The sequence below is a fragment of the Apis cerana genome, linkage group LG15 (assembly GCF_029169275.1).
Source record: "Apis cerana isolate GH-2021 linkage group LG15, AcerK_1.0, whole genome shotgun sequence".
Taxonomy (NCBI): Eukaryota; Metazoa; Arthropoda; class Insecta; order Hymenoptera; family Apidae; genus Apis; species Apis cerana.
Window position 1 is genome coordinate 8,173,678 of NC_083866.1, and position 25,159 is coordinate 8,198,836.

Here is a 25,159-nt window from a genome sequence, read left to right on the forward strand (position 1 = left end):
TCAATAATACATGTATATATATAACATTTCCAACCTGATTTCTTCTTCTCTTATCGCCTGATAAAATGAATAAATCGAACGAAAGGGAAATTTTTATAAAAAGGATCATCAACATTCGAAATATTCAAATGTTTTTGAGAACGGATTTAATCACGTATGATCCAACCTTCGCGCAATTCGAATGGAACGCACAGAGAAAAAGAGAGAGAGAATTTCGTCTCCTCCGATTTTCGCGAGTGGACATTTTGGGCGTCGAAGTTAATCCACTCCATATTTCGAAATTCTCACCGTCTATAATGCAATTTCGCAATTTTATTTCTCGAATCTTCGGCGAGCCAATTACTCTCAATGATGTGTGCTAATTGGGAGACGCTCGGCTTCTATTGCACAATCGTTATTGATTGGCGAAGTGATTGGCGACCGATTTCGAAAGGGACGTTGTAAATATTCATTTTTATTCTCCTCCCTTTCACCGAGTTTTCCTTGTTTGCTCCTTCCTTTCTTTCTTTCTTCGTTTTTCCCTGTGCTCATAAAAATGTGACCCCAGACACGAAAACGTGTACAATCCGATAAGGAGTTTTAATTAACGAGTTGCATTTTAAGTTCGTCAAGTTAGATGATGCGGGACGGCGAAAGAGCGAGAACGCTCGCAGGTGTACGATATAAACCGATATATTATTTTTACAATTGAAACGAATTTTCTTTAGAGAAACAAGGAAAATTTTAATTTTTTGTAGCTCGTTAATTAAGCCTTATCGGACGTAAGAATTTTTATCTCGTCGTTTCGATGTCTAGAAAGTCCAAAAATCAATCCAAAAGTGTCTCATATTTTTATGAACACCCTGTATATACTGGACGCTGGATACACACGTTTCGACGCGAAGAAAAGAGAAATTTTTTTCGTGTTTACGAAAATCGAGATGATATTAAATCCTGTTTAAAGTTTACGTAAGCAACAAACGCAATATTTTTCTTTATCTTGCATTAAAAAGCGCGCCAAGTCGAGCTAGGATATACGCGGATGGCGACGGACTCCTTAATTATCAACACGAATGGAACGGCGAAGTAAGATACTCTTCGAGAGACAGATGTCCAATGAGGCGTAAATAGAGAGTGACGCGAAACACGTTTCAATTCAAGATTGGACAGGTTCGTCTCCATCCTCGACGACTGCTCGTTTAATTGGACGTTGCTTCAAAAACATTCGCGCGAGACACCAAAGATAAATCTACTTTCGAAATTCTCTCCTTCTCTACGATAAACTGACAACACGCTACTCAAAATACTGACAATTTGCTATTTTCATTATCCTATTATCCCGTTTATTCCTTTGTTTATATTCCCAACAATCTGACTTCGATCGATCGATAATATTCTTAAACGATCGTTTTTTATCGACTATTCGAAAAATCTATATAAAAATACAATACACATCCACAATTTGATTCGTTTCGAGAAAAGAATATAAACACGCGTTTTATATCCGAACGGGAAAAAAACGAATACATTAAAAATCGAACGAGCTTACCAGATCGGCGTCCGAAACGGTGAGCACTATAGGATCGCCATCCTTGTCGATAACCTTCGTCCCGATCGGAGCATTCTCGTCCACGAATCCCTCTATGCTCGACGCCGTTATAATAGGAGGGTTGCTGTCCACGGGCTTCACTGTAATCGTCAATTTGGCTGTGGCCGATCGTTTCGCTTCTGACACCTCAACAGCCTTTTTTTTTCGCCAAATAAAGGAATGAATTAATTTCTTCGCTTACACACAAAAAAAAAAAACAGTTTCTCTTCCCGTCGTTCTTTTCGATTCTCGCACGCGTTCACAGACACGTGTTGATTTTTAATCGATGTCCCGGCTTTTTCTCGTTATATCGTCATAGGAAAATTGGATCAATCGTTTTCTAGCGCGGAGAAGAAATTTTACACATTCATCGAACATTGTCGAAATGCGATAATAGATACGATAACTCGAGGAAATTGCCAAGCTTCTTTGAAAAAATTGCGATGAAATAAAAATAAATTAAAAATAAAGACGATCCGCTCACCTTGATGATAATATCGAACCTCTTGGTAACCGTGGTGTCGACCGCCTTGATTTGCTTCACGGCGCCTGTGTTCGGGTTTATTTCGAAAAATTCCCGATAATTCGGTGGATTGCCACTGAGGAACGAGTAATGGATGGGTGCGTTTATGCTGTCCATATCAACGGCTTGTATTTTCTCCGGCGATATATTAAGTATCCCGGATAACACTCCGCTCGATACCTGCGTAAGGAGGAAGGAGGGGAGGGGAGGGAAAAAAGGCACAATGTATAATAGAGAGAACCGGTTCGTCGCCCAAGATTTCGCATGAAAATCGGTCGTGTGTTACAAGGATCGAGGGTTGAACGTGGTGTTTCGCTTTGCTTTCCAGCGATAACGCGCATTTGCATCGCGACTTGTTGCTCTCGATTTCTAATGAAGAGAGAGAGAGAGAGAGTCGCGTCGATTGTTATATGGAGGCCCACTTGGTTAAAACTAGTTTCGATTTTTGTTCGGGCAAGAGTTCGAAGGAATCAAACTCTGTATGCATTAAATTCAAAATTTCGATCGGAGGAGGAAAAAATTTTGAGATGGAAAAGAGAGATTCGTAGAGAGATTGAGCATTGTGCTTCAAGGATGAGAGAGGATTCTTTTTTAAATCGATTATAACGATCGAGTCGTACAACGTTCATCCCTCGAGAACATTATTATCGCGCAACGTCTACATCACGACGAGCTTCAAACTCGTATATATAATTCATAACTGTGTGTGTTAAACGAAATAAATGTACGCATACCGACGCTGAATATTCCGGATTAATGCACGCGCCGTCCAACAGCATGCAGCCTTGGTAGATGAACGAAGGATCTTGATCATCGTCGTCCCTGATATTCACCGTCAGTGTAGTGGTGGACGTAAACCTTTCAGACACATTCCTCGCTCGATCCTACGAACAAACGGTTTATCATGTCTGCCTTTTCTCCCCCTTCCTCCTATCTTAGTCGTTCGCCATTACCATTAATTAACGAAGCGAGCATAGCTGTTGCGGTTACGATTCGTTAATACGATTAACATTACACATTTCGAGCGCAAATTTCACGCTCTGTACGCTACGATACGATACGATACGACGAATAACGTATGCGTTATCGAGGATTTCCAAACAGCATGAAACGTGAAAAACGGTGAGGAAATTTTCCACATTTGTTCAATACAAATTGAATCGTCAATGATTTATCTAGTGGAAAGAAATCTCGCGGTAAGAATGTGCAAATTCGATTGGTCTAATTTGGAAGAAAACGCCTATTTTTGTTTCTATCATCTAAACCTACGCGTTAGAACGTAAGCATAGAATCCAAAGAATTCTAATTTCTTATTTCTCGTCAATTTGCTAATTGCGATTTGTAACGATAGTTTATTAGTTTAAATAGTTAAGACAATAATTGTACGAATGCACGAATAAGCTGGACATATTAGATAGTTTTGAAAACATTTCAACTTCAAGTTTTAGATGACCTACGTGTACAATGTCAGGATTGTCAACAAAGCGTGTGAAGTGGGGATAGGCGGTCTTAGCGCAGGTATAGAATCTAAAGAATTTTAACGACATAATATAAAAATTTATTCATTTCTCATAATATGCCAATTACGATTCGTAACGATAGTTTAATTTATATTTAATATAATTATAAAATGTATATAAATGAAAATAATTTTTACGAATTTGAATTAATAAAATTATAACTCTACTGCGCAGCGTATGGTGTCAGGTTTGTCAACAAAGCGTTTGAAGTGGGGATAGATGGTCCTAGCCAAGGACTCCTGTTCCCCCTCTGCCGTCCCACGAGACTTCTTTCCAACAGTAAACAGTAGATACGTACAGTAGATACGTGTTGTGAAAAGAAGTTGTGTTTCGTGAGTTTATTTAAGCCGAAATCCGAAGGGACGGATGAAATGGCCACGTGGATCAGAGAGGTTATGTTAGATTGAATCGAATTCGAATCTTACACTGTTCACTGATGGAAAGAAGTTACGGGAAAGGAATGCGGGTCTGATCGGTTTAATTTAGAAGAAAACGCCTATTTTACACGCATTTTCTTGTTTCGAATCAAACAACGATCTGTATCTTCGATACAGATAGAGCGTAGACATAGAATCCAAAGAATTCTTCTTATTTCTCATCAATATGCGTAAGCTAATTAGTAGCGATAAATACAAATAAGCTAGACATACTATTATTACTATATACATATATCAATATCACATAAAAATAATTAACGATTATTATCCTAACGTAACGTTCATAAATAAAAATAATTTTTACATGATTTTTGAATATTCAAATTATAATAGCTCTTCTACTGTATTCCACGCCAGACTTCTTTCCACCGGTGAACAATAATACCAAGTTAAGCTTAATTTTCGAATCGTCCGGATTTTTTCAGAAAAATTAAACGCTCCAACAAGTAGCTTAATCGAACGGCGTAATCTTGCCCTCCTCCATCTCGGCAAGGGACGGACGACAGCAAAAGTTGTACGTCACGTAATCGCGTGTCCATCAACCGGCGATGTAATGCCGTGTAATTTCATGCCGGCTCGACGATCTAAAATTATTAGGTAACTCGGTCAAGCTTGCACCACGCAACCGGTCAAACGCGTTCGTTTCCCTAGCCGAGATTATCCTCTCGAATCGATGCAAAATTACGCTGGGGATAATACGTGAGGGGGAACAATTGTTGTAACGTTCCCTCGTAAATCGACGGCGAAACGACTGCGTGCTATTCACCGATATCGAGCCTAGTTTCGGAAAGAATTTCCATAGGTGGAGGAGAAAGCCAAGCACGAATAATTTTTCTCTTTCGCTTTGACCCCTGTTCTTTCTTCTCCCTTCCTTCCTTCCTTCGTGTCGTGAATATAGGGCGTGGCTCTGGATTGTCGTAACTGTAGCGCGATACTATCTCGCTCGTACTGCGATATTGCGTCTCGGAATCGGAGAAATATTATTACTTCTCGACCGTGCGAAATTCGGCGATGATGAAAACTGGATTGGTTTATTAAATTTTGAAAAAAAAATTGGAACGTATAAAATGTGGAATGAATTTTCAACGTGAAAGTCGTAACGCAGTTGTAAATACCAGATACTTATTTCTTACTTCCCCATTCGTGGATACGTGGATTTGAATAAACGGACAGGAGCGCATGGAACAAGCGTGCACGAAACGTAACATTTACATATTTGGAGCAGGTTTATTCCAAGCTGCTCGATGGAACGAAGGACAATACGTTCGAGAAGATGTGGACCAGCTGTTCCACATAATATTCAAATGAGCCACACCTGTAGCAGCCAGCTGTTGCAACTAGCCCCTGGTGTAATCGGCGGAAATATCGATCAAATGTGGATTCAAATGTATAAGATCATCTGAAAGGCCGCGTCCGAATCGTCGATCAAGGATTCTCGCATATTCCATTTCCCGTATAGGATCCTTTCGATTCAATCTTCAATATATGCGCATGGATTGACGGGGCTGCATTCGAATGGCCGCTATTTCGAATTTACACGCAACATGTCATCCATACTCGACGTTAAAGTACGAAAACCGATTTCCACCGATAATTTGAATAAAAATAAGATTTATAACTCGACGCGTAACCGCACACAGTCCGTCGATGCTCGACGAAATTAATCGAGCCATTCTCGCCCGTATATACCCAGATATACGCCTGATCTCTCGTCCATCAAACTTCGACACTCCCCAACGCAATGATTGATCGCGACCCGATCCGATACAGAACTCTTAACGGAGTTTGATGAATGTACGACACAGCTCGATCATCGCATCAACGTCCAAGAACAAGCTTTCGAAAAGATTTGGTCGAATCCGACTGGTGGCCACTCACCGTTGAAACAGTAGTCGAAGCTGGTTGCCCCACGAGCAACGCGAGGAGAAGCAACGCTTTCGCCGAATTCGAACGTTCCATCCTCGTCACGTTGTTTATTAAGAACTGCAACTCCCTTTTATCACTCCATCCTTTTTTCATACGCATTTAATCCCTTACAATAAAATTGGAATCTCCATTTCTAACGAGATCCAATAAATAAAAATACGCCACGATAATAAATCAGAATCTTGACGATGCTTTTCGAACCCGCTCAAGTAATTATAAAGTAATTATAAAATTCTTTCTGCTGATTGGTAACACGTTCCTGCTACGTACATATAATAAATCATCATTTTTCTTTCGCGTCTATCTAGAAATACAGGCAGAGCTCGACCAGATCAAAATCTGATCTCTTCGTTGTTATTTTCATCGTCGGAATGTTTAACGCAACGGAACGGAAATACTTGGTATTACTGTACGGTAATATACCGTGAAATCGGAACACGGTGTTCGAAGATTGGCTCGATGATATATCATCGTTGCGATTCCCTTTCGAGAGAGAGAGAGAGAGAGAGAGAGTTAGTCTTTCTGAGAGAAATCGATCATTTCAGAGTTGGGCATTAATCCAAGTGGAAAAAGTGACTGGTTAAAAATTTCGAACAAAAAATTTTTACTTGTGGTCGATCCGATTCTGCCGTATAATCTATTATTACAATTATTTCCTATTATTATTATCACAAATAATACAATTTAAATTTCGAATAAATTATTTCGAATTAACTTGTCATTCGTAACTTCGATCAATTAAATTTTCCCCATCGTTGGTACCGGAATACGCATTTTTCTGCAAGATCATTGCCTCGAAATCGAGAGTATATGTAATTTTATGCGATCCAGATCGGTTTCAGACTCGCACTTTAGTGTCCAAATCACCACGCTATTCGTGTATCTAATATTGTTCGTTCCTGCATCGTGGCTTAGAGGAAAATTTTTTTTTATTAATCAAACTGGAATTTATCTGGAAAGAAGAGTTGAATATTTTTTTAAATTCGACGAACGAAAGGAGATACCTCGAAAAGGAGAGAAATAAATTTAATCGTTCTACTTCTTTCGAATTTTATGATGGTCACACGATGAGCACTCTTTTGCACTGTATATCTTCTGACGCCTGTATTCCAGAAGCTTAATGCGAGTGAAATTATGCAAGAGTTGTGTCTGCGTATTTAGAAATCCCTGACGAAACTTTAAGAACGTCCTCTCCATTGCGGCCTCGCAGAAGAGGAAAGAAAGTGGTATTATATTTCCAGAGAGGAAGTTTGTGAAAAGCACGAGTGAATGTTAAATAAGTTTCGTCTATTTAATCCACTGTATAGAGAAAAAAGAAATAAAGAACGAAAGGAAAAAGAAAACTTGAAACTCGGAGACCGTGTAATTCCATGAAATATAATCGGAATAATTTATCTTTCTTAACGTGAAAAAGTAGATTTACGCGCTTCGGTGATTCGACGAGTTTTCAGATGACGATGATTTAGATTTTTCGAAGGAGAAAAAGAAAAGAAGAAGAAGAAAGGAAAAATCGAATATTCTCGAATCGAAAAAACAATCGTTCGTTAAAATCGTTCGTAAATTCGAACGTGGCGATGGACGTTGATCGATCGATAACGGGATAATTGAGCGTGGCTCCTCGATTAGCATAAATAAAGTTTTAATCGCGGATGAAATCGGAAACGCGTTCTACCAGCTTTGACGGCCGTCAAGCGTGAAACGATTGCACCTACGCCAATGCCCGACCACTTGTTATACGCGCGGTGGAAGCGGCTTCCACGTCGCAGAAACCGTTCGTTTTGACGAACACCCACGTGCACCCTTCTAATGCCCACCATTAATCTCCATACTCGAAGAATGTCGGCGAGCGGACTCGATCCCGACTTGGCTACTTGTTCCGCTCGTTCACAATTATCCCGATATCCTCTGCAATTTAAGATCTCGATGCGCGTCCAATTGTTATCGACGGATCAAGAACGCGAGAAAGTGAGATTCGTGTCAATTGGTCGAAGAAACACGAGATAGAAAAATAAAATATAAAAAGGGGCAAGAAGTATATAATAAAATTTTATTTTCACGGAAGCACGAAATAGAAACGTTTCGACGAACCAACGTCTTGTCGAAAATGTGAACTAGAAAAAAATATAATTCACCAGTATTCTATTTTATATTATTTTATTCTAACTTTGGAAACTCTATAATTCTCTCGAGAGATAAAAAATAAAATTCGAAACTCCGAAGCGAGGGCATTGCAAGAAGTATAAAACGAACTCTTATTTTCACGGAGAAACAACGGTCTTTTTTCTATTCTACTGTTCCGAATTAAATAAAAATTCTTGCTCAAAGCGTGGAATAGAAAATAAAGAGAGAAAAATAAAACAAAAAAAAAAGAAGAAACGAATCGATGGCGGAAAATCGATGCAAATCTATGTCCATTACATCCCTATTCCAACCGTGTTTTCACTTAGCATACCAACTTTTCGATTCTCCCGGCGAATATACACGCGGATGGAATAAAAAGGTGGGGAGGGGGCAGATAAAGAACGACTTATTCATGCGATTTCACTTTCAATACAGAGAGACACTTTAGATACAGATTCCTCGACTCGAGCGGAGATCGTGATTCGAATACACTTTTAAGAGGGGAGAAGAGGGCGGTTCAGTTTTTCGCCGCAGTTTGCACGCGATCACGTTCCTCGAGCGATCACGTTCCTGCTCGCAGAGACACACACTCACACACACACACTGCACACACGCGTCACGATATATAAATATCGGCCATTTTGCGAATCGACAGCCACGATGCGACTGAAAATTTCAATGGTCGGGTCGCGTAGCCGCGAGTCGAACGGTGACTAATACACCGAGGCGAGTCCGTCTCCTACCTTACCGGTTGCGTGTCCCGCGTGTACCGGTGCATATAAGTCGTGCCACCGCTACCCACACTGTCCTACCAACGTATCTGCCCGGTTTTAACGCGGCCCTCTTTGTTCGCCTTGGCCCACGTCCGCTCATGTTTACGAGGACCGGGCATCGATTCGTTTTTACTACGATTCGTCGCACTCGATCTATCGCGTTGAACCACACGCGACATACACGGCGGTGTAATGCAGCGACGAGTAGACGGGCACGTGGTGTAATTAAAAGCGAGGTCACGCGTGTTAATTACCACCCGTGGTTAAAAATAAACGTGACCAGTTTAACGGTTCTCGTGTTATCTTTGTGGCATTATTTGTGCGTGTTTTGAATCGAGAATAAACGCTACTAATTCGATGATTAATTATATAATCGTCATTATTACTCGAACGGTAAAAGTATAATCGATGAAATTTGTTGTTGGAAATTTTTAAATATATTTTCAAACCGTCAGTTGAAATTTTTGATATCGGATACGGTTGATGGTTAGTTGCCTATTCAAATTTTATCCGCGTTTGATCCGATGTATATGTTATACGCGATGTGGGTGATCATTTGCAAACAAGCTGTACGTTATGTTTGCGTTGCATAAGTTAATTTGCGTGGTAATTTATGCGTGGCGTATGCTAATTGCACGTGATATTTCAATGTTGCGGTTCAACGTATCGTGCCGAATTGTTTTGCAACATTAACGTTTTCCTCGTTATCTCGGCGATTAGTTTCATAATTAGAATGTTTATTATACGTTCGTGTCGTGCACGTTAACCATCCATAAACGTGTACAAGTCGAATATTGCCAATTTTTCGTTAAATTTTCCATCGGTCTCGAAGATATCTAAACTCGATCGTTTCGACGTGGGACGAAACCACTCGAATTTCTTTCTCTCGAGAGAAAAGTGAAACACGATCGCTACCGGCGCAAATGATTTTCTAAGCCAATTAAACAAACGAGTTAAAATTTGACGTTCGAGTTTTACACACGCTGCTCGAATATTCGTTTTCATTCGTTGTTCAATAGCGCGTAACAAGCAGCCTTTTCAATGAATTATAGCCATCACTTGCATTCTTCATTTGCTCATTCGGTGCGTGTTACACGCGTTAAAAATCCTTTAGCGCGTGTGAGACAATAATATCGAATTTGAAGCACGAGCAGATAATTCGTGCTTTCAAGTGTACCATACTAACTTATTGTTAAATTATTTCTATCAGAAATTTATCATTTACATTTAAATGATATCTAAAAGTAACCATAAAATTATACTCGTATCTCTTTCATTTACTTACAATTTTGAGAAGAATTTTACTAACCACTGACCACCAAAATTTATTTCACCGAGTTCAAATTTAAATTTCACTCCAACCTCCGTCCTATAACTCGATTCTCCACAAAAGTAGAAAACGCTCGCGCATCTGTCAAGCCATTATTCATTTCCATCGATCATCACGATTCTCCCAAGATTCCTACATTTTTCTCACGGCCCCGATATTCCACGTGTCTCGAAAAATGTTGTTAAATTGAAGATTCCCAAAATGATTTCAAGCAACATTTTTCTAATCACCAATTCTTTCTTTACGGCTTGTTAACGAGTTATTAATAAAAAAATAATAATAATAAAACTAATCCCGAAGAAAGTAAAAATACAATAAAATTTCGATATTAATCCTGACAAATTCGATAATTTTCTTATTTAATAAATAATAATTATAAGCAACACAATACAAGTAAAAAATAATAAAGTAAAAAATAATATAATAATATAAAATAATAATATAAGTAAAAAATAAAAAAATACAATTAAGTAAAAAAATAGTAAAAAAAAAATCTAATACAAACAACATATTTCGAAGAAAACGCGAATATTATATTTACCTATTTATCCACTGCTCGTGATATAATTCGATTATTTAATCAATGAAAGTTTTTACAAAATTTTTTAAAATTACCTCAAGAAATCTCCGGCTTATAAATATTCCAATCATTCATTTTTGAAACATCCTGTATATAAATATATATATGTATATATATATATTTATATATATATGTATATATATTTATATATATATATGTATATATATATATATATATATATACATCAAGTGATCGAGCCATTTCTATCTCACGAGGTGCGAATATACGTAAGTAAAGTATACACGTGGAGATCAGCCGTGGATGCTGTGGAATTTGCGAATCTGTATCCACAGTAGCGTATTCTGGAATTAACAATATCGGAGAGAGGGAGAGGGAGAGGGAGAGGGGGGATAGGAGGCTCCGCGATATGCAAATGTCTACAAGCGCTCACTCTAATCGCTACCTTCTAATCTCGCTACGCGTGGCGAACCGGCACATCCAGCTGACACGATACCATAAAGGATACACATACGTGTCCAATGACACCATCCCTTTAAACCTTTCGCGGTAATCTACTCCCCCCTCCCACCACGGATCACGAATTGCCCGATACAGAACGATACAAAACGATACAGAACGATGCGATGCGAAATCTTATTTCTTTCTTCTCTTTTTCCGATATATCCTTTGTAATTTGATTCTTTATTTTTCTCTCTCTCCCGATATTTTATTCATCTAGAACAATTTAAAGTGAAGAGAATTATTAAAATTATTAGAATATTGAAATTTTAAAAAGAAAAAAAAATAGTAGAGATATTTTTACTTCTTCACGATTAATTTTATTACTTGTTGTATTGTGTTGCTTATAATTATTATTTATTAAGTAAGAAAATTATCGAATTTGTCAGGATTAATATCGAAATTTTATCGTATTTTTACTTTCTTCGGGATTAGTTTTATTATTACTATTGTTTATACGCATTCTTTCGCGTATACCGATGACTCGTAATCTTCTCTCGCTGGAAATGGAGCGCGTTCAACTTCAGTTGGAAAATGTTAGAAGCGTGACATTGTGGAAAAGAAAAAGAAGGAAAGAGGAGGTAGATGGCACCAGTAACGATGTGGGAGATTACGCGTCGTGGCAAGGAGAATCGATATATGTTAATACGAGTATACAGTGGATACAGTGACTCGTCTGAATGACTCATCGAGTCCTTTTCTCGCGCTTTCGTCCCACACTGACCAGTTTCGTACAATCACATCGTTGCTATATTTATCCCTCGATCCGGCATTGTATTAAGAACATATCGATATAATTATCTTAATGGAAATCGTCGCATGGAGTGGTTCGCAGCGAGTGAAGTGCAATGGCGGCTCCGTTTAACCATTTTAATTTCGTTTTCTCGCTATTTAATACGAATCAATTTATTTTATTTTATATAAATGCTTACGCGTTAATTTTATGAATGCTCGATATTCACATTCGTTCAAGAGGAATCGTATTCATACGTATTGTCGCGTCAAAGTTTTCTAAACCTGTTACGATCAACATATACAATACGAAACGAGTGGAAACTCGGGGATTGAAGAGGATTATTCGAATTCCAGAATGTTCAACGCCGCCATGGCTGACCACAAACACAACTATTCCACTTAGATCGTTCATTCCTCTGGAAAAATAAAAACCTATAACGACACTTATCTATCTATATTTTATTATAACAAAAATTATAACAAACTTCAGGGAATTACACGTATTGTTTATAAATAGATGTAAAAAAAATTTTCGATTAAGAAATCAATTTGATAACCCGAGATTTCTATTGGTATTCAAACGGTATCCAAATACGAACCCCTTCGAAAATAAGAGCGATCGAGTTTCTCCAACCGAATCGAACGACGTATTTGGGTGAGAATTTTTACACGAGAAACTTAATAGAAGCCAAGCTAAGTCGATTAACGGTTGAATTGTATATGATAATCGTACGGATGCGGAGAGGGATCACACGGGAACGAGACCGTTGCGAATCGATATTCGTGCATACCGTTACGCTACGACCGATCGATGTCCCGCAAATTTGTATAAATTGTACAAGTATTGAGAATCGTACGCGACACGTTCCCGTATTTTTTTTATCGCCCAACTTGTTAGTCATCCTTTAAACCTCGAGGCACGTGATTATCGGAGGGGAGGGAAGAGGGGGAGAGCTGGTTACGCGGAGAATGTTAACCGAGCCTTCAATTTGTTCGGATGGTAAATGTTTCCTGTAATACGTTTCGATCTAGAATCGTATCTACACTTTGTAAAAAAGAGTAAGGTTCCTCTATCTTACATCCCGTGACCAGCTTGCGTCATCCTGAAGCAACCTTATCTCGTCACTCTTCCCCCTCTTCCCCCTAACCCTCCTTTAACTTTTTTAAAACTCCTGACATTTTTCCTCGATAAATTTTTCCTAGCAACAGATATTCCAAGTTGGATGAAATGTATCGTAAATAAAATTATAAAGTTCTCTTATAAGATTACCGATCTTACGTAACTCGGCTCGTATTTTTTTTTATCACTCTCTCGTGAAAAAGAACTTTATTTATGCATACGACTTTTGTTTGATCATATCAATAATGATAATACGTTCTTCAATTTGACGCGATATTTAAAAAAAAAAAATAGCAGAGCACTCACCGAGGCCAAAATAGTGACGAGGTATCGCTGCGTCCTCTCGAAGTCGAGGGTACGGTTAACAGTAACTTGGCCTTGATGAGGCAAATTGATGCTGAAATAACCGTATCCATCGGCGGTCGTGATTCTATTTCGGCCGACTCCGTCATTGTTGCCGATTCCAGTTCCGTCCCCGGGGGCGATCGAGTACTCGACAATACCATTCACACCGGCGTCAGCGTCCACAGCCACCACGTTTTTGAAAATGGTCGAGCCGACTGGCGTCAACTGAAAAATCAAATCCAGGATTTTATTTTTCATTCCCGCGCGATCGATCGACACTTTCGAAGAAAAACGGTATTTCAATCGAGATTATTCGATTGAAATAAAGAATACACGGTGAGAAATATATTTACAATAAAGGAATAGGAATAAATTTTGTTACGTACACGTGAGTGTCGCGTAGAAGCCTTTGTTTTACTACACTCAACTCACTCGCGTCGTATGGCAAAAAGGAGGAAAGTGACGTTCAATTCACGCATAAATATCCGAATCCCATTTTTATAACGTACGTACATTTACGAATATTTTATACTAGATTTTTCTAATTCTTATAACCAGCAAACGATTTCAAATCGAAATCCCTGCACGTGTACACTGCTTGTTAAAAAATATTCAAATTTGCTATTATTGTGTCTCATTCTCATACAACTTTATAAACATGTCTTCGTTGTTCTGAAAAAGAATTATAAAGCGTGCGTCTTAACGAAATTGTATCACGATACTTTCCATTTCGAATCGAATAACAACTTCCCAGATAAATCTCGCGATAAATTAGCCTCGAAAGATACATTTTCATGGCGATTGGTTACGTGGAGAACTGTACTGTTCACTGGTAAAGAGAAGTTTGACGGAATGGCGCAAGGATCGCCTATCCCCACTTCGCGCGCTTTGTTGACAATTCTGACACCGCACGCTACATAAACATCTAAGATTGGAAATTGAAATATTTTCGAAACTATATATAATATGTCTAGCTTATTCGTATACGCACAATTATTATTTTAACTATTTGAACTATTAAACTATCGTTACAAATCGTAATTAGCATATTGGAGAAATAAGAGGTTAGAATTTTTTGAATTCTATCTCTACGCTAATGCATCGAGATTTAGGTACAGATTGTTGTTTTGAATTAGTATACGTGATAAATATCATGGAAAGAAAAATGCGTGTGAAAATAGTTTCATTCTAAATTAACCAATCAAACCCGCTTTCCTTCCTTCTTTTCATCAGTGTAAACTAAAACACGTTCCTTTCACAACACATTTATATCTACTGTTCACTGTTGGAAAGAAATATGGCGAGACGGCACAGAGGCAGGAGGGGTCCTTCGTTAGGACCATTTATCCCCACTTCTGACGCTTTGTTGACCACACGCTACACAGTAGTAGAGCTATAATTTTAATATTCAAAATCATATAAAAATTATTCTTATTTAGTGAAGTTTCATATACATTTTATAATTACATTTATGAATTAAACTATAATTACTAGAATCGTAATTGGCTTTAAGAATATTATGAGAAATAAAGGAATTTTTATATTATATATTTTTATATTATACGTTAGAATTCTTTCGATTCTATGTCTACACTTATGCATTATGAGATATTTAGATACAGATCGTCGTTTTGGATCGATATACATGACAAATACCATAGTGAAAACAAGAAATGCGTTTGCAAAATAGACGTTTCCTTCTAAATTAAACCAATCAGTGAACAGTACAAATGTATACACGTTGATTTTTTTTAATTGTCAATAGATTTGTTATCGAGGCGAGAAATCTGGCTTCCTTCGTTCCTTTTGTACGAAAACCTTGTAAATTAATTAGTATGAACACGGGATCACGAGAGTTCTGGGGAATTGTTCTGTTGCAATTGAGAACGAATAGGTCACGCTGCTTTGTGAAATAATTGAAAGTTTCTGGTCTCCACGTTTCCACGCTCCCCGTACGATACAAACAGCCTATTAATTCGAAGATAATCAACCGTTCTGGAAATGTATTTCTGCGTTCCTTTAACGGTCCCTAATTGCGCGGTTCAAATGTACCTTTGTTGAAAAACGGAACGGAAAATGGAAGTGGAGGAGGCACGCCTTTGGGAGAATTCCTCGCTCGAGAAGCTCGTTTCATTTTTTCTTCTCGTTCTGATAAATAATACCGTTATTCAAATTTTTTCCGTTTCATTAGTGGACAATCTGGTTATAATTAATCGCGATAGTGGTTATCGTTTCGAGATCTAAACCTGTCCAATGTTTGTGCATTAGATGCTGTAAGTGGATTCTGGTCAGCCGAGTTTTCTGCAAAAATATTCCAAGATTTTGATTTTAATTTTTTTTTTATCGATCGTGAAATAAATAAGCTCGGATAAACGATAAGGATCTTTTAATGAAACGTTATAATATCTGTATTATAATAAATCAACGAGTACGGAGTATCCAATAAACGAGTGCGAATTGAGCCTCGTATTAATATAAGAGCGGAAAAAATGTTGATTTATTTAAAATTTAAAATTTCCAAACATCATTTTACGTATAAGAAAAATTCTACGAATTCTTAATTAATAGGAAAGTAACCGTGATCGTTTCTCGAAATAATTCAAGTCACGAATCCCTCGAACAAACACAGTTCGCAAACATCGTTGGTGAATTCGGTGCACGCCGATTCGCAAAAGTGATTCGATCGCTAAACGTGCGGTGCAAATTTTTAGAATTTTAGAGATCTCCGATTTTTAACTTAACTCAGCCTCGAATCTATGAAAATCATAATAAAACAGTCATTCGTTAAAAAAAAGCTCGACTAAAACGACTCTTCAAAAAATCGCAATCTCGCATAATTAAAATCATCGAGGTTCGAGCGAATTATTTAACCGAAAAGAGTCGTCTTCTGTTACACGATTTGTCACAACAACAACGTTCCACGCGCGCCACTTAACCGTGGACAGTTTCATGGCGTACCGTTACGGCATACACCCCTGACGACAACACGCTTGTGCGCAGCTCGTAAAATGCTGCGTCATTAAAATAAGCATTAACGTGGAATCGAAGGGAGAGGGCGCTCGTGGACATACGCTGCTCGATCGACCGGCATTCGCGCCATTTCTATTATAACGGTTCACCGTGGTGGAAAAAGAAGAGGAATGTGACAAACAGGATCTGATCGTGGACGATCGAACCGTGTCAAACATTGATCGAAAAGAGATCGTTAAGCAGAATCTACAAAGAAGGATAATCATAATTAAGGCGAATCTCTAAAATTCTTGCATTCGAGAAAAGAAGAGAGTCTTGGATATTAAGAAATTTAAACGAAAAGGGAGGAAATGAGGAAAAATAAGAATCTGTTGGAAGATTAGGTCGAAGACGATTAGATACTCGGAATCAGAGGGATATCGGACGACAAGGCAAGTTGGACGGGTTAATTGGTTGGTGTAGTGTCGAGGAAACGTCCGACGAGTTGGAAATCCAGTGTAACAGTTCGTCTTGGCAAGTTTGGGAGGCGATATTGCGAGGGCGTTGATAAAGTTGCTAGGTTTAATGGGAAAAACAAGCTTGGATTTCAAGGATTTAATTCGATCTTGGCTGGAGATTTTGTCGGATAACAGATTCTTCTTCTGATATTACGAGATAAATCGATGGATATAGAAATTGTGTATAATGTATAACGCTTGGCAAACTTTCAACTTTTTCGCGATTGATATCGATATATATTTTGAAGAGATCGCAAGCACGATTGATCGAAAATTTCAACTTATTAAATTTATTTTTAAGTTCAAAATCGCCCACTCTCGAGATATCCACGGATAATTTAGGGATAAAAGGATGAATAAATCGTAGATTTGCAGAAACCGAGAAAGACTAATGTTTTGATCGCGAGATAACAAGATGAAGATAAAGATAATAAATATACTTTTCGTTTCTCTTTTCCGAATATTCGAGCACAAGAAATTAACTTTCTTCTGCGATTATATAACTGTTTGCACTCTTCAATTTACCGCGAGATTTACTTTCTATTATCGTCTCCTTGTCCTTCCCTTCCTCTTAAAGCCTTTAACTTTTACTACTTCAACTTTTCAATTTTCCCCCCATTAAATAATTATACATCGCTTCGCGTAAAAACTTCGAAGCCGGCCGAGTAATGGCGAGTTATATTATTTTACTGTTTATTTTATCTCGATATTTTATCTCTCGTGAACGGCGACGACGACGACCGGGGGGAATGTTTGAAAGGATCGTTCGTTACCGAAGCTGATCGATTCACCGATAATTAATTCTTTCACCCTCCAACCTTTTATAGTCCCATTACGATTAATCCGATCATTTTTCGCAGTTTTGTTCCTCGTTGCCCGCAACAAGTGGTAATTTGACCAGTCTTGGAGGCAAAAATCCTTGATAAGGTTGGTCAACTTGTTTCTTTTTCTCTCTCTCGTCCGTCGAAAACAAACATTAACCGCGCCTCGATTTTAAGGATCGATGTGTAAAAAAAAAAAGAGACTTTTTCGTTCCAAATTTATTTTCATCGATAAAAGGGCAAAACACGAAAGATCAATCTTTCCTGCAAATTTGAACTCTCGGTTTTCGTTTCGACGAAATCACATCCATTGGTAGAAAAAATATTTTACTCGATATTTTCCTCGATAAAGAGGCAACAATTGGAAAGCAAAATCGAGAAATCAATTTTCTTTGCAATTCGAATTTCTCGGTTTTCGTTTCGATGCTCCATTGGTCAGAAAAAAAATTTTTCTTAATTGCTTTCATCGATAAAGAGGCAACAATTGGAAAGGGAAAAGTCAATTTTTTCCTGCAATTTGAATTTATTAATAGGTTTCGGACGAGAATTCCATCGCGTGGCGGGTTCGTCGACATTGAAAGGCTTGGAATTTTAATACCATCGAGCGACCGTTCGAACGTAACGCTTCGACATTAACTTCGTCATGGTTTTTCATACCCTTTCCCCTCCTTTTGTTACTTCTTAATTTCTTATTAAACGCCGCTAAGTTGTTGCAAGCGTTTCCAACGAAACCCTATACTTGATCCACACTGCACACTTCCGGATAGCAATCGATCAGATCGTCCAACCATGACGAGTTCAATCACCCATTCATATCCTCATTGTTGATCGTAATCTAATTATTAACCGTAACAAGTTTCCCTTTATTTCATTATTTCTTCGATCGAACGTTCACGATTAAATAATTTCAACGATTATCCATCTTATCGTCTATCTTTTCTTAAAATGGAAAAAATAAAATTTTTTTATCTAATAAAAAATCGATACCTGTTGCTACGAGTTTTAATAAAAAAAAAAAAATAAATAAATAAAAACCTGGAAAATTTCTACCTGTTTCCAATCTCACGAAAGCGACGATACTTCATTCCCTTTTGCCACATTCGTCGAGAAACAGAGAGAGAGAGAAAAAAAATTAACAAAGCACCATTTTCCACAATTTTCCAAAGTAAATGATTGACGAGTTATTTAAAAATGGTCGGTTACGAGGCTCGTCCCGTGTGGGCCAGCAACGTATACATCGAATCCTTGTTGTAAAAGATAACGAGGATCACGTTGTTAATTATAATTACCGCGCCGCTTTATCGCCATCGTGTTTCAACTCGGTCGGTAAGTCGGTAATAAATTCCAATCCCGATACACGTTATCCACTCGCAACTTTTTTTCACATCGAAACTCGCGCTTCAACTTCCAATACTTATCACGCAGCATTTATATATATATATATCGCTTATATCGAAATCTCACTTTTATTTCGCGTATACCCTTCGAAAAAGTTTCGATTCTTTGTATACCGAAACGAATTTCGTTCTCTTTTCTTAAAAAAAAAGATTGTTCTTCCGAGTGTTATTAAACCGTCGGAGAAAAACTGTTTCAAACGTTTAAAAGACTTACCTCGGGCACAGTAGTCTCGTACGGCGTGTTGATGAATTTGGGCGCGTTGTCGTTTATGTCCGAGACTCGAACGATCACCGGTATAGTCCGTTTCTTGTTCGTCTGTTTCACCGTGCAGCTCAACTGTGAAAGGGAGAGAGACAGAGAAAAAGAGAGAAAGAATCAGGATTATTAAACGAAACGATCGTTTAGAAACGATGTGTTATTGTCGTTGTTGCGCCACCTCGCCACCAACTCTGTTGTTATGAGAATTTCAGCCGAACTGTAAATCTCTTTTATGCGCAATTTCAACGATACGCCAGCTTAATTTACTACGTTCAATTAATATCGTAAGATGATTTATAACACGTAAGGAAAAAGAGACACGTAATACAAGGATTAAAATTTTTGTAAAACGATCCATCCGTGTTTTTCTTTTTTTTTTTTTTTTTTTTCGAGTGATTGGAAAGATACAATCGAGAAAAAGGGAACGTGCGTACGAGAGAGAAAAGGAGAGAGGGAGAGAAAAAGAATGATACACAAGTTCGCAGCGAATTTTAATTAACGAATATCGTAATTATAATCGTAATTTCGTTTCGATCGTGTCGAATGTTTGAAAATATCGAGAAACGAAGATGATGATCGTTATAGTTACACCATAAATGATAAAAACTCGACGATACGAAAAGTATACAATTTAAAAGAAAAATGTAATTAAGGTTGGTAAAATCATTTTATGTATAATGTCGGTAAAAAGATGGATAGTTCGTTTAACTTCATTATCACTTTTTCTCTAAGTCCAAATAAATTCCGGGGAAAAAGAAATTCCGGAAGCATAAACTATTCGAGCGTTGTTTAACGACGCCTTTTTTTTTTATTTTTAAATTTAATAAATTTTCCATCGATAAACCATTACCATGCATACAATAATGGCGTATTGTGTTCAAATTTTGATCTTACCTATCGACCTATCCCCTGCTCCATGGGTAAAGAAATCATAGAAAATGTACGTGACCAGTGGAGAAGAAAGCACGATTCGCAGATATCGATCTAACCTCCATATTTCCTACACCCGTAATTCACACCACTTATAATTGTTGTGCAAGATTGTTTCCAATTCGAATCGAATCTTCCTTTTCAAGGATTTTCGATCCCTTGCTCTTCCAAAGTCGTAAGAGAGCAAAATCATCGAAATTATCATCGAATTTATTTCGATTTTACATTTCATCCGTATATTTTGAATCGTCGAATCTTTTTCATTTAGCGGATACGGAAGAAAAGAGAGACGTGTAATCGAAATTATCGAATTCAATATTCTTTCGTTTCCAAAGTCGTGAAACAACGGAATCATCATCGAAATTATCATAGAATTCAACGTTCATTTCGATTTTACGTTCCACGCGTGTAATTTCATCGTTCAATCTTTTCTTATTTTTGATACGGAAGGAAAGAGAGACGTACAATCATTTATTACTACGTTATATAGAAATTTCGATCCCTTGCTCTTTCGTGTTTCCAAAGTGATAAGAGAGCATCATCATCGAAATTATCATCGAATTCAACGTTCATTTTATGTTCCACGAGTGTGTTTCGAATCGTCGAGCCTTTTCTTATTTACGGAAGAAAAGAGAGACGTGTGATCCTTATTATTCTTATGTTCTTCACCAATTTTCGATCCCTTGACCTACAGACCTTTCGTTTCCAAAGTCGTGAGAGAGATCGTCATCGAAATTATCATCTTCGATTTTACATTCCACGCGCTGTTTCCAATAGTCGAACCTTTTTTGTATTTACACGGACACGGAAGGAAAGAGGAACCGTGTTTATTATCAACGGTTACACAGCGAACGTTAAAAAAAAAAAAAGAAAAGAAAACAACTCGAACATCTCGAAAATGTTTCGTCTCCCGGCGCGAGTGAAACTCGATCGATTCAATTATAACTTATCGATCGTATTCGATTACACGCCACTCCGCGAAAAGGACACCAATAAACCGTTCCTCAATTTTTATTTCCCTTTTCTTTCTCTTATTTTTAATTTCTCTTCCCCTCTCCTCGAATTATCTCCTATACCGAAAAAAAAAAGTGCTCTACACGAGAAGTACACGAGAAGATATAATAAAACACGAGGAAGGTTCTCCTTCGAATCAAGAGAAAAGTATTCCCATTCTCGGTGTCCAAATAAAATCGTGCTCGAAACGATCGCGGTCGCCGAGGCGAAGCCTTAAAAGCTCGAGTGAAATTCGATCCAGCCCTCCCTTTCCCCTCGCTTCCGGTTTCGTTCGTTGCCGCGCCCGAGCGTCTAAGCTCATTTGCCGCGACGAAAGGCAACAAAAAAGATAAAGTAAATAAGAAAGGACAAGAAAAGAGACGCGCGCACGGTTAAACGAGACTCCCTTTCCAAGAAGAAGATGAAGAAACGGTTCTTCCCTTTCTCTCCATCTCCTTCCTCCTTGGAGAAAATGAGACGAGACGAGAGATGGAAATGGAATCCGTCTCCAATTGCGGAAACAACGTTTTTGGAAAACGCGCGTAGCAAAAGTTGTTCGCAGCTGGGATAGGAAAACGGAGGATCAAGTAAGCAAATTTATAAATAACGTAAAAACAAAATCCAGGTTAAAATTTTAATATAGATATTTGTATAAATTTTACCAATTAGATAAAAGAAGTGATACGATAAAGCTTCCAAGCTTTATATAAGAAATTTACGTTTCTAATTTTAACTAAAATCTAATTATTTGAAACGTTATATTTTTAAAATTATAAAAAATTATAATGATTTACATATGATACAAATAAATCAATCCGAGATTAAGATTTGTGACGAGCATCCGTGTATATAGATGGAATGAGAAAGAAAGAAAGAAAGAGAAGGGAAGAAAAAGAGATAAACGAGATCGATTCGACAATCGCGCACGGTCAATCGTGATCATTAGCGATTGTCGAGTTAAAGGATTGTTCTGGAAGGCTGTCTCTAGGGATTTTTCCCCCTATCCTGTTCCATTCGATGGAAACGTGACGAAGGGAATTGAAAGAGAGACGGGAAGGTAAGAAGTTGGATTCCAGTTTGATTCGAGTTGATCGTCGCGAGAGGATCGTTCCTTCCTAACGGTGATTGGTCTTTTCCTTTTTTTCTTTTTTTTAACCAAGTTGCTATTCGAAATAATTGACGAGAAACTAGTTTCGCTTCCTTCTAGAAAGATTTCGTGTCACCCGATTCGATCAACTCTCGGAGGAGAGTTGATTTTTTAAACAATTTCTAATTTCTGATTTTGTTCAACGATTGATCAAATTAAAAAAAGAGGGGGAAAATGCGTCTTACCTGAAAAACCACGTGCGAGAGATTCTCATCGTCCCTGTCCAAAGGCTCGAGCAGCTGCAGCTTCTTCCCGTTCAACTTGAAACGTGGCTGCCTTCCGGGAAAGATCAATTCCAGCGTGGTCTCGTTGTACGGGTCGCCGGATACCGGAAGCTCCTCGGGCACCGTCCTCTGATCGATCGCTGAAAAAATCGTGAACCGATCGCAAACACCGATTCGCCTGGCTACCCCGCGTATCCTGCGCCATCTCTCGTGCGGTATAATAAACAACTAAAGCAAAATGGAGGAACCTATACATCTGATCTATCATAGATTATTATATCTATTAACGTATTTTCTATTGTAATCGGAAATACGAGGCGAGATTTGGCTTTCATGGAGGAGGTTCTCGAACTGGGAAGAAGAAATTCTTCAAACACCGATTTGCCTGGCTACCCCGCGTATCCTGCGCCATCTCTCGTGCGGTATAATAAACAACTAAAGCAAAATGGAGGAACCTATACATCTGATCTATCGTAGATTTTCTATTAACCTGTAATCGGAAATACGAGGCGAGATTCGGCTTTCATCGAGGAGGTTCTCGAACCGGGAAGAAGAAATTCTTCGAACGATGGGATCACAGGTTTCTCGAGCTGGAATATTTTAAAAATAACTGCGATAATCTGGTGGAGTAGGATGGACGGATGGATCGAGATTTCGTATTTCGATTCAGCCAATTTTCGTGAGGATGATTTGCGACGTATGCGACGTGGAAAATTGGTCCATCGATCAATGGGATAGTGGGATGTTTAAAAGAATAAAGAAGTCATGACTTTTTTCGGTGATTTTGGCATTTGTTTAGGATTTCCATTGGCATCCAGATCACGATTCCTCAAAAGTGGATTCGTATCATTTGATCCTCTAAGTAACCACTTTTCCACTCCACTCAAATTGAAGTGGATATATTTAATATGGATTTCGGTGTCCCGTTTTTAAGGCTCGCTTTCAACCGAATCTTCACCGAAAGCTAATCCAATAATAATATTCCAAATTCGTTCACGTCTCGAAAAAAACAAAAGGATTTTAATTAATAATTTAATGACATTAAATATTATAAAAATACCTAATAATGATAAGTGAAGTGTAAAGAGGATAATATATATATATATATATATCGAACAGAGTTGAGAAATTTCATTCTAAAAATTGTCACCTTTTTTCAATTAATGATTTAATGACGTTAAATATTATAAAAATATCCAATGATAAATTCATGGAGAGCAGCAAGTGTACGCAGATTCTTCAACAAATTTATTCACTTTTTACCTTATACTATATTTTTACCTCTAAAAATTGTCACCTTTTTTCAATTAATAATTCAATGACGTTAAATATTATAATGATAAATTCACGAAGAGGAAGTGTAAAGAAGACAATATATATAAATGGAGAAGAGTCGACAAGTTCGATCGTCGTTTCATTCTAAAAATCGTCGACTCGTTGTTTCTCGTGTTACGCATCTAATCCCAATCTTTCGAAGGGATCGAGGAGGTTAAGCGAAATACGAACATAGATTCTTCAACGATTTTATTCCCTTTTTATCCACGAATCGTTAAAGGAAGAAGAAGAATCACAGAGCGAGAAAAGCCTACATTTAGATTCAGTAAAGGGGATGTGGAACGACTTGCTCCTCTCCTCTCCAAGATAATTAATGTTATCTTGGAGGAACTGGGCGCGATCTCTCGTAGCAATATCTCGTTAGCGACATCAATCGCGTCCCTTAATTGCATCCGATCCCTCGATCACGATTTCGAATTTCTCGTCGAAACACTTTTCTTTCTTCTCTTAACTCAACACTTGATTTCTATCTATCTTGAAAATACACTCGTTCTATCATTCTAATTTTTCTTATAAATTCGTCTCATGTAAATTTAAATACGAAGTTTTTCTATACACTCGTCATGCATTCGTGGCGACAGCCACGTGAAATCGCGTTAAACGGCGTGGACAGAGAGAGAGAGATTGCAGAATGATAAAAAAAGCCTGGTAAAAGAAAGAAAAGGGAAATCGATTTTATTATCGTCGAATATGTATAAAATTCTCTGAAAAACTCACTTTCCTTTCCCTTCGATAATTTTTTGACTCGCTTCGAAATTCGTATTACATTACATTTATCACGACAGGAACGATTTCGAAGAAAGGATCCGATTCGGCGAATTGGAAGCCTTTGAAACGTTCTTCGATACGACTTCCGGTTCCGGGAGTATATGCTCGTGCAAAGGAAACGGTAATTTTTAATCTCGTCCGCCTTGGATCCGATAAAAACTGAGCAAACTTGGAATCGCTGTAATTCCGAAGATAACGACTTCCGGCCGAGCAGCGATCATTCGAAGCGCGAAATCATTTAAAACGCGTTCCTGATACGTCTTCCGGTCAGATACTATCCTGCTGTCGGTTTTAAGCTTTCAGCCTGAAAGATTTTCCTAAAAATTGAGAAAACTTCGAGCAGTCGACTTTCGAGCCCAAGATAAACAGAATTTAAGGATAA

General features: G+C 37.9%; 2 protein-coding genes across 12 annotated transcripts in view; one reads left to right on the forward strand and one right to left on the reverse strand.

The window, feature by feature from the left end:
- LOC107997405 (uncharacterized protein C15orf61 homolog) overlaps positions 1 to 25,159 on the forward strand; it is a 78,795-nt gene that overhangs the window by 12,419 nt on the left and 41,217 nt on the right. The gene's annotated exons all lie outside the window — the stretch shown is intronic.
- Positions 1 to 25,159, reverse strand: part of LOC107997401 (cadherin-99C) — a 98,612-nt gene that overhangs the window by 11,925 nt on the left and 61,528 nt on the right. Inside the window, exons 4-9 of one of the 5 annotated variants that reach the window (XM_017055963.3) lie at positions 22,636 to 22,814; positions 19,336 to 19,458; positions 13,398 to 13,661; positions 2,825 to 2,974; positions 2,052 to 2,270; positions 1,529 to 1,723 (exon numbers count right to left, since the gene is read on the reverse strand). In XM_017055963.3, coding sequence (XP_016911452.1) covers positions 1,529 to 1,723; positions 2,052 to 2,270; positions 2,825 to 2,974; positions 13,398 to 13,661; positions 19,336 to 19,458; positions 22,636 to 22,814 — 1,130 coding nt within the window. Of the gene's footprint in view, positions 1 to 1,528; positions 1,724 to 2,051; positions 2,271 to 2,824; positions 2,975 to 3,043; positions 3,261 to 5,925; positions 6,926 to 7,012; positions 8,568 to 8,842; positions 10,686 to 13,397; positions 13,662 to 19,335; positions 19,459 to 22,635; positions 22,815 to 25,159 lie in introns of those variants that run through there. The other 4 variants (XM_062086022.1, XM_062086023.1, XM_017055969.3 and 1 more) reach the window with 4 other exon arrangements.